Here is a 9066-nt window from a genome sequence, read left to right on the forward strand (position 1 = left end):
TCACCACAATGGGGATCACTGGATGAAAACAAACAGATGCCACTAAATGGAAATTGGAAACAAAGATGAATTTATTTGCCTGTCTGAAAACAAAGGACACATCTCTCAAGCAAAACATTCTGCTTATTGTACCTGAATGGACTGGTTACAGAGCAAAGGGAGGAAGGACACCAAAACTGGCAGCACACTGAGGTTAGATCTGCTGGGCTCAGAGGCTGAGCTCAGTCCTTTGTAACTGCTCACTGGACCATGTCACTTCTTTCGAGTGCAGGCTCCACTCCTGGCGTTGTCCAGGATGCTCCCGTCTGCTCGCTGTCACTCTGGTGGCCACTGGAACCAGCGGGCTTGAAGGAGGCCAAATCTTTGTTGAAGAGCAACCGCGGAAGCCCAGCATGGTTTATGCCAGTGACATCACCGTCCCTTCGCTAATCTCTTTCAGAATGGACAGGCCGTGTTTCCACTTCTTAGGGCAAAAGGCAAACAAACATACATGTGCCCTTACAAAGGCAGACTTCATGTAGGCAGACTATCCTTAAGAGTTACAAAGGAACAAAACAAACAGCAAAATAACACCTGTGTCTGAATGATGGCAGCACCACTACCCACAGCAGCCAAAAGATGGCAACAGCCCAAACACAGATAAACAGGTCAGGCCATACACAGGGAATGTGCCAAAGAGGCTCCAAGTGCCGGTGCATAGTACAAGACGAATACACATCAAACACATGCCAGGCAAAAAGGCAGACACAAGATGTACAACGTTGTACCAAACACTGTATAAGTCATACACTATAAACACTAAGAACAATTAAATCTATAGGGCCACAAAGCAAAGTGGCTGGGGGGAGGGGAGGAAGCCTTCCCCCTTTGTGCCTAAGAGGCCCGGGACTTCTTTTGAAGTGCCGAGCATGGTTGGCATACAGACAGAGGGGCTGACTGCACAGCGCCGCCAATGTCATAAATGCGAAAGGATCACGGTAACGGAAATGTTACCTTGGTGTGGGTAACCCTACAGAACTGATCACCCCTTGACTCTCTCCTGTTTTGGATGTGAGCCTAGCCTTTAAGGGCCAGGCCATCTCTCCAGCCCAGCACACCTCGACTCTCTGAAGGGAACAGATCAAAAGAGATGGAGCAGTTCAGGTCATTGAAACAGGAAAACTGAAATGAGCTGAACAACTGGGGAAGGATAAACGGGGGTGGGGGGAGGAGGAGGGGGAGAGGGGAAAAAGGAAGGAAAAGGGGAGGAAGGGGGGAAGGGGAAGAGGGGGAGGGGGGAAGGGGAAGAGGTGGAGGAGAGGGTAGTGGGAGGGGGAGGAGGAGTAGGGGAGAGGAAGGGGGAGGAGGGGGGAAAGGGGAAGAGGTAGAGGGGGAGAGGAGGGGGAAGGGGGAGGATGGAGAAGAGGAGTAGGGGAGAGGAAGGGGGAGGAGGAGGAGGAGGGAGAGAAGGAGGGGGAGAAGGAGAAGGAGGACGACAGTCCACTTTACAGCTCAGAAGGCTGTGGGCACTGGAGAAGCAGAGCAGTAAATGTTATTTCCAAGTGCTTATTCCCTTGGTGCAAGTATCCTAGAATGTTCTAAAATAGGTAAATGGCCTCCCAAGGAGCACCACAGCAAGCCATCCCAGACTGCCTCTTCCAGGCCAGTGGCAGGGTCTGGAGGAGAGCTGGGGCTGGCCAGAGCCCCGAGTGCTGGGAAACCTTCCGAGGGCTGGGAGGGCCATAAACAAATCTGCCACCGACTCCCTTGCACAGGGTGCCTGTCTAGGGCGGACACATTTCAGTGTGACGACTTTCCTTTGTTCTGGTCTCCTTTGGGATTAGTTTTTCCAGCGGGCTCGCAGCAATCGCATTTCAGATGCTGCATGCAGGCCTTTTAAACTAAGAAGGACAAACTAAGTTCTCCTGAAAGACATTTCTCCTGGTTCACAAGTCAGTTCCTTACATATTAACAGGAAAATCATTTTTACAAATCTGTCACAAGGCACAACATGCACGAGCCTTGGGGACATCATGTCAAGTGAAAAAGACTGTCTGATATAATAGGCACCTCATGGTTCCACACATGTGAGGTACTGGGAGCACTCAGACTCCTGGAGGCATAAGCAGCCAGGGGTGGGGACAGGAAATGGGGGATTTTATGGTTTAGGGGTGCAGCGTTTCAGTCCCGAAAACAAATGAATTAGTTCTAGAAGCACGTGGCACAGCTTTGGGATTGTGCTTTCTAATACTGAGCTGTGACTATAAAATTGTTAAAACAGCCTCAACAGTGGTGGCGTAGGCATACCTTTAATCCCAGCACTCGGGGGGAGGCAGAGGCAGGAGGATTTCTGTAAACTTAAGACTGGCCTGGTCTACAGAGTGAGTTCCAGGACAGCCAGGGCTACACAGAAAAACCCTGTTTTTGCTGGGGAGGGGGGCGGGTAGGGGTGGTGAGAAAAAAAGCCATTGAAGACAAAACTCATTCCAAATTTTTTGTTAAAACAGCAAAATGTGTGTTTGTTTTTAATCATCATTTACAATAAGCCTCTCAATTATTGCTAAGTTATGAACTTAAAGTATATTGTTGCAATTAAAAAAACATATGAAGTTTATGTGCTTGGGAGTTTTGCCAGCATATATGCATGTGAACCATGTAGGTACCTGGTGCCCATGCAGCTAAGAAGAGGGCATCATATCCCCTGGCACTGGACTTCCAGTTGGTTGTGAGCCACCATGTCGGCACAAAGAACTAAACCCCGCTCTTCTGCAAGGCCACACATTTTCTTAAGCACTAAGCCATCGCTTGAGCTATTTTATTTTTCAATTCTATTTATGTGAGAGGGACACATGCATGTGTGTCCCCTCAGAGGCCAGAAAAGTGTCTGTCAGAATTTCTGGAGCTGGAGGTGACTGAAGTGGGGGCTGGAAAGCAAACTCCAGCCCTTGAAAGGGCGGCAAGTACTCTTAATTGTGGAGCCATTTGTCCAGCCCCTTATGACTGCACTTTGAATGTTTATCTAAATGACAATCTGGAATTACTAAAGATAACAAATTTCAGATGTGAATTCACACTGGGACACTACAATAAACACTCCTTTATCAAACACAAGGAGCAAAATAAGCAAAACAGTCCTAGGTTTTAAAATCCCTTCTCTGTTTCTACGCAAAACTTTGGGCATTGAGCTTTTTACTTTTGCATTTTAAGCAGTCACATACTGACACATTCCAAACACCAACAAAAAAATAAAAACTAGGAATGATTTAGCTCAATACTGGTACATTTTACAGAGAAGTAAGAGTCAGGACCTTGGGGGGTTTGGTTGCCCTCCCGTTCCTCTATCACTGGGTTCGCTAGCTGCATTCCCACGTGCAGAGGACCGAATGTCTGCTCTGGACACAGTCACTATGCGTGGTATGATTCGCACATGCACATTCTGGGTCTGCCCCTGCCTCTGCCCCTGCCGGACCATGATAGCAGAGACCTGGAAGCCCTGGGCCCGAACATTCTGCCTGTGGCTCTGTGGGGTGGAGCTCACCCGAAATACCACAGACCTCTGGGTCTGTTGAACCACTCTGGGCCCCTCACTGTTAAGGCGACTAGTTTGCTGATCTGGCAAGGACACCTGCTGAGGATTAGACCCTTGGGAGGAAGCTGCTGGCCCTGGCTGTGGCTGCTGGGGGACAGGGGCGCTGGGTGGTTGCAGCTGTTTTGGAATCAATACATATGTCTGCTGTGGAAATTGCAGTGGTCTCTGGGATGACATCTGAGAGTCTGTGTGCATAATGAGAGAGCCAGGGGGAGTCCTTACACTTATGGGATTTGCTGTATTATTTATAATGAGTCGCACAGGTGGCCTCACGGTGCGCTGTGCTGGCCTAGGTTCTCTGGTTGGAATGTGGCTATTATGACTGGTTCCCTCAGCAGCTGGGGCGCTAGTGAGGCGGACTGGGACCTGGGTTGAATTACCCACCATAGTAGACCTTACCAAACGGATCACGCGAACACGAGTGGTCCAAGTGGGGGGCTGGATCTTCGGGTTGTTTTCTGATGACCTAGCACTGGGTTGGCCAGCTGGAGGAACTCTGCTCATTCCCACAGTGGTCCGCTGAACCACCCTGACTGCTTGAGGAGCAGGAGGCGGGTCTCGCCTGGCCTCTGGTGTGACGGACCTGAGAGATGAGGGGCCCTGTCTCGAGATGGGGGCCAGTGACACCAGTAGAGGAATTTTGCTTTCCTTCTTTAAGGCTGACAATGACACTAGACTGGCTGTGGGCTTCTTCCCTGGGGTGGGCTGAGGAGGCCAGACTGAGCTACTAGGCGGCTTCTTCCCTGGGGTGGGCTGAGGAGGCCAGACTGAGCTACTAGGCGGCTTCTTCCCTGGGGTGGGCTGAGGAGGCCAGACTGAGCTACTAGGCCGCTTCTTCCCTGGGGTGGGCTGAGGAGGCCAGACTGAGCTACTAGGCCGCTTCTTCTCTGGGGTGGTCTGAGGAGGACAGACTGAGCTACTAGGCCGCTTCTTCCTTGGGGTGGGCTGAGGAGGACAGACTGAGCTACTAGGCCACTTCTTCCCTGGGGTGGGCTGAGGAGGCCAGACTGAGCTACTAGGCCACTTCTTCTCTGGGGTGGTCTGAGGAGGACAGACTGAGCTACTAGGCCACTTCTTCCCTGGGGTGGGCTGAGGACAGACTGAGCTACAAGACCACTTCTTCCCTGGGGTGGGCTGAGGACAGACTGAGCTACTAGGCCACTTCTTCCCTGGGGGTGGGCTGAGGAGGCCAGACTGAGCTACTAGGCCACTTCTTCTCTGGGGTGGGCTGAGGACAGACTGAGCTACTAGGCTGCTTCTTTTCTGGGGTGGGCTGAGGAGGCCAGACTGAGCTACTAGGCCACTTCTTCTCTGGGGTGGGCTGAGGACAGACTGAGCTACTAGGCCACTTCTTCCCTGGGGTGGGCTGAGGACAGACTGAGCTACTAGGCCACTTCTTCTCTGGGGTGGTCTGAGGAGGCCAGACTGAGCTACTAGGCCACTTCTTCCCTGGGGTGGGCTGAGGAGGCCAGACTGAGCTACTAGGCCACTTCTTCCCTGGGGTGGGCTGAGGACAGACTGAGCTACTAGGCCGCTTCTTCTCTGGGGTGGGCTGAGGACAGACTGAGCTACAAGACCACTTCTTCCCTGGGGTGGGCTGAGGAGGACAGACTGAGCTACTGGACCCCTGTGGCATCTTGCTGGGACAACTAGCTTGGCTCTGGACAGCCTCCTGGCACATAGGCACTGTCTTCCTTGGCTCAGTGTTTATCCCTGTCAGGAAATCATCTGAATAATCACCCAGGGCAACAGGAGGGAGAGACATGGCGTTAGCACTGCTGCCCTCTGGAAGTGGCTCTATTTCCTCATTGAGAAGCGTATTAAGGCACTCCATGATATCTTCATTCCTATCCCATAGCTGACTGTCATCCTCACAATCAAACATACAATCATATTTTACCTCAGGAATTGCTGAGATGGTTGGTTCAGTCTCATCAAAGGGCAGAGATAGCAACTCTTTAACAAAGCTCTCCAAGTCCATCTCTGAAGGCACAGTCAGTTCACAGGGACTCTGGTTGCATGTTTCTGTTCCATCAATCTGCAGGTCAGATGGGTTATCTGGACTTATTTTTGCCTGCTTTTTGCAAGGAGTGGTTGTCATTAAGTCAGGGGGACAAGAACACCCAGATGGTACCTCCTCTTGATCCAGAGAGGGGCATGCATGCCTCTTGAAGCATTGCCGCATGGGGTTAGTGTTCATCTTCTGCTCATTAAACAGCAATTTGTTGGCCGTGCAGGTGACAGCAACAGAAGGATCCAGACACAGTGGCTCTGCTGTAGCTAAGATCAGTTGGCTCTCAAGCTCCTGTTTTGCTTCCTGGGTCCACTGACTGCTGTCACTTGTCATGGACTCGACATCGCTTACTAGAGACTGCATCGTTGGACGTAAGAGAATATGCCGGACTTGGCAAGCAGGAGAGGACACAGCAGCCTCTGCAGCAGGCTCCTCGGGAGGGTAGATGTCACCACACTGCCTGTAGTCTCGGATTTCTGCTATGACACAGCCACTGTGAAAAACATTCACAGGAGACTTTTCCAGAATATCAATCAGAAAGGAAGGTAACTCTTCAGCATCCAAATATTCAAGCAGTTTCTGTCCTACATACGGCCCTGGATAGGGCTCTATAAGGACTCCATCTTTATCCTTGAGCATGAGAGAATAGCCCTGGTTTTCTGGGTACAGGCTGACCACTAAACATGGCAATGGCTCTCTCTTCATAAGCTTCTCTAGCAAGTTGACATTGCTTCGAAGGCCCTCTGCTTCTGGCTCCTTTTCACACTCCTCCACATAAATGTCATACAGTTTTTCCTGAAGAGATTTTTCCCCACAAGACGCGGGTTTCAGTGGAGGGGGTTGCTGCTGAACAGTCTCATCGCCCCCCTCCAAAGTGTCCTGTAAAGTTTGTTCCATCCTAATAGAAAATCGGGGCCCTTAAAGAAAAACAAAAAGTATTGGTGAACAGGTAGAAATCATGGCAGTTCTATCAACGGTGAGGCAAAACTTTACAACTCTGTGTAGGAGTGTACACTTTGAATTTAATACGGACCCCAAGAAACCTGCCTCCCGTTGGTGTGATGCAGATGCTGCCAATTCCTGTACTGTATTCTGGGGGATTAGATTCTGGGGGATTAGGCATGGGCAAACCAGTCTGGGCTGCACCGAGAGACCCTGACTTAACTGCGAAGACAAGCCAAAGGAACCAAGAGCTACATTTAAATTTGCAAGTTTTTTTTTTCAGGACAGGGTTTCTTTGTGTAACAACTCTAACTATCCTGGAACTAGCTCTTGTAGACCAGGTAGACCAGGCTGGCCTTGAACTCAACAGAGAATCGCCTACTTCTGCCTTCTGAGTGCTGGGGTTAAAGGGCGCCACCTCCACCCGGAAAAATTCCCCAAGTTTTTATTATGTACACAACTTTCTGCCTCCATTTATACCCACACGCCAGAGGAGGGCGCCAGATCTCTTTACAGATGGTTTGGAGCCACCATGTGGTTGCTGGGAATTGAACTCAGGACCTCTGGAAGAGCAGACAGTGCTCTTAACCACTGAGCCATCTCTCCAGCCCTTCCCCAAGTTTTTAAAAAAGCATTCGTACCTTTGGCACCCACTGTCAGTGTGTCGTCCTGGTGCGTTGTGGTGGAAAAGCTGTCCTGGACCAGGCTGTCCTCGAACTAACAGATTCGCCTACTTCTGCCTCCCGAGTGCTGGGGATAAAGGGCACCACCACTGCCTGGAAAAATTTTGCAAGTTTTTAAAAGCATCCATACCTTTGGCGCTCACTGCCAGTGTGTCAGCCTGGTGCGCTCTGTGCTGGTAAAGGTATCCTGGACTAGGCTGGCCTCGAACTAACAGATTCGCCTACTTCTGCCTCCCAAGTGCTGGGTTTCAAGGGCGCCACCACCGCCTGGAAAAATTTTGTAAGTTTTTAAAAAGCATCCATATCTTTGGCACTCACTGCCAGTGTGTCAGCCTGGTGCGCTCTGTGCTGGTAAAGGTATCCTGGACTAGGCTGGCCTCGAACTAACAGAGAATCTCCTACTTCTGCCTCCCGAGTGCTGGGGTTAAAGGGCGCCCCCACCACCCGAAAAAATTCTTCAAGTTTTTAAAAAGCATCCATACCTTTGGTGCTCACTGTCGGTGTGTTGTCCTGGTGCGCTGTGGTGGAAAAGCTGTCCTGGACCAGGCTGTCCTCGAACTAACAGATTCGCCTACTTCTGCCTCCCGAGTGCTGGGGATAAAGGGCACCACCACCGCCTGGAAAAATTTTGCAAGTTTTTAAAAGCATCCATACCTTTGGCGCTCACCGTCGGTGTGTCGGCCTGGTGCGCTCTGTACTGGAAAAAGAACAGGCTGGCCTCGAACTCACAGAGATTCGCCTACTTCTGCCTCCCAAGTGCTGAGGTTAAAGGCGGGAGCCACCACCGCCAGGAAAAATTGTCCTAGTGTTTACAAAAGCGTCTGTAGTTTTGGCGCTCGCTGCTCGCTGCCGGTGTGTCGGCCTGGGGCGCTCTGTGGTGGAAAAGCTGCCCTGGAGCAGGCTGGCCTCGGACTCACAGAGATTCGCCTGCCTCTGCCTCCCGAGGGCTGGGGTTAAAGGCGGGCAGGCGCCACCACCATCGGGAAATATGGCTCTCGCTGCCGTTGTGTCGGCCTGGGGCGCTCTGTGGTGGAAAAGCTGCCGGACTCACAGAGATTCGCCTGCCTCTGCCTCCCGAGGGCTGGGGTTAAAGGGCGCCACCTCAGCCCGGCAAATTTTGCAAGTTTTTAAAAGCATCCATACCTTTGGCGCTCTTCGTCGCTCACTGCAGGTGGGTCGGCCTGGTGCGCTCTGTGCTGCAAAATGGACGTGAAGGGCTGATGGGGCTGACGAGCGGCAAGCTTGCCGCGTCGTCTTCCCCTGTTGCCTTCTGCACGCTGAATGCCGCGCTCGGGCTCGCCCTCCTTATATAGCCTCGTGGGTAGGCGTGTCCCTTTTCAAACTTCCTTTCCAGGGCCCGCCCTGTTTCCGCAGGAGAGGCGGGAAGGTTTTGGGGGCTTGAGCGCGCGTAGCAAATTTTTTTGTTACAGTTTCGATATCCACCATTTCACACCCGAACAACTTGCAGAGTCATCGTGCACCATTTTATTTGTCTGGGTGGGCCCTTTAAGAACCAATCTGTGAGCCGGGCGGTGGTGGCACACGCCTTTAATCCCAGCACTCGGGAGGCAGGCGGATCTCTGTGAGTTCGAGGCCATCCTGGTCTACAAGAGCTAGTTCCAGGACAGGCTCCAAAGCCACAGAGAAACCCTGTCTCGAAAAACCAAAAAAAAAAAAAGAACCAATCTGTGGGAGGAAGAGGTAGACAGATCTCTGGTAGTTCGAGGCCAGCCTGGCATACATAACCAGTTTGAGGCCAGCTTGGCCGTACAAGTCACCTGAGGGTCTCTCTCTCTCTCTCTCTCTCTCTCTCTCTCTCTCTCTCTCTCTCTCTCTCTCTCTCCCTGCCTCCCTCCCTC

At 51.6% G+C, this 9066-nt stretch overlaps 1 protein-coding gene across 1 annotated transcript; it reads right to left on the minus strand.

Annotated features, from left to right (window-relative positions):
- Window positions 1–239: 239 nt before the first annotated feature.
- Window positions 240–6479, minus strand: LOC121445635 (transcription factor SPT20 homolog). Its single transcript, XM_041647786.1, has 2 exons — window positions 5309–6479; window positions 240–361 (listed from the first exon to the last, which is right to left on the minus strand). Exons 1-2 carry the CDS (start codon window positions 6477–6479, stop codon window positions 240–242), a joined length of 1293 nt encoding a protein of 430 aa, XP_041503720.1.
- Between the last annotated feature and the right edge of the window lie 2587 nt (window positions 6480–9066).

Source organism: Microtus oregoni, unplaced genomic scaffold, assembly GCF_018167655.1.
Source record: "Microtus oregoni isolate MIOR12 unplaced genomic scaffold, Mior012 000236F_ref0000158, whole genome shotgun sequence".
Lineage (NCBI taxonomy): Eukaryota > Metazoa > Chordata > Mammalia > Rodentia > Cricetidae > Microtus > Microtus oregoni.

Bases quoted from the DNA above. Each gene is read 5' to 3' on its own strand.
- LOC121445635 (XM_041647786.1), bottom strand. From the start codon at position 6,479: ATGGAACAAACTTTACAGGACACTTTGGAGGGGGGCGATGAGACTGTT. The intron at 362-5,308 runs GTGATTATTCAG...TCTTCAACAAAG, and splicing joins TCTCCCTCCTGTTGCCCTGG to ATTTGGCCTCCTTCAAGCCC.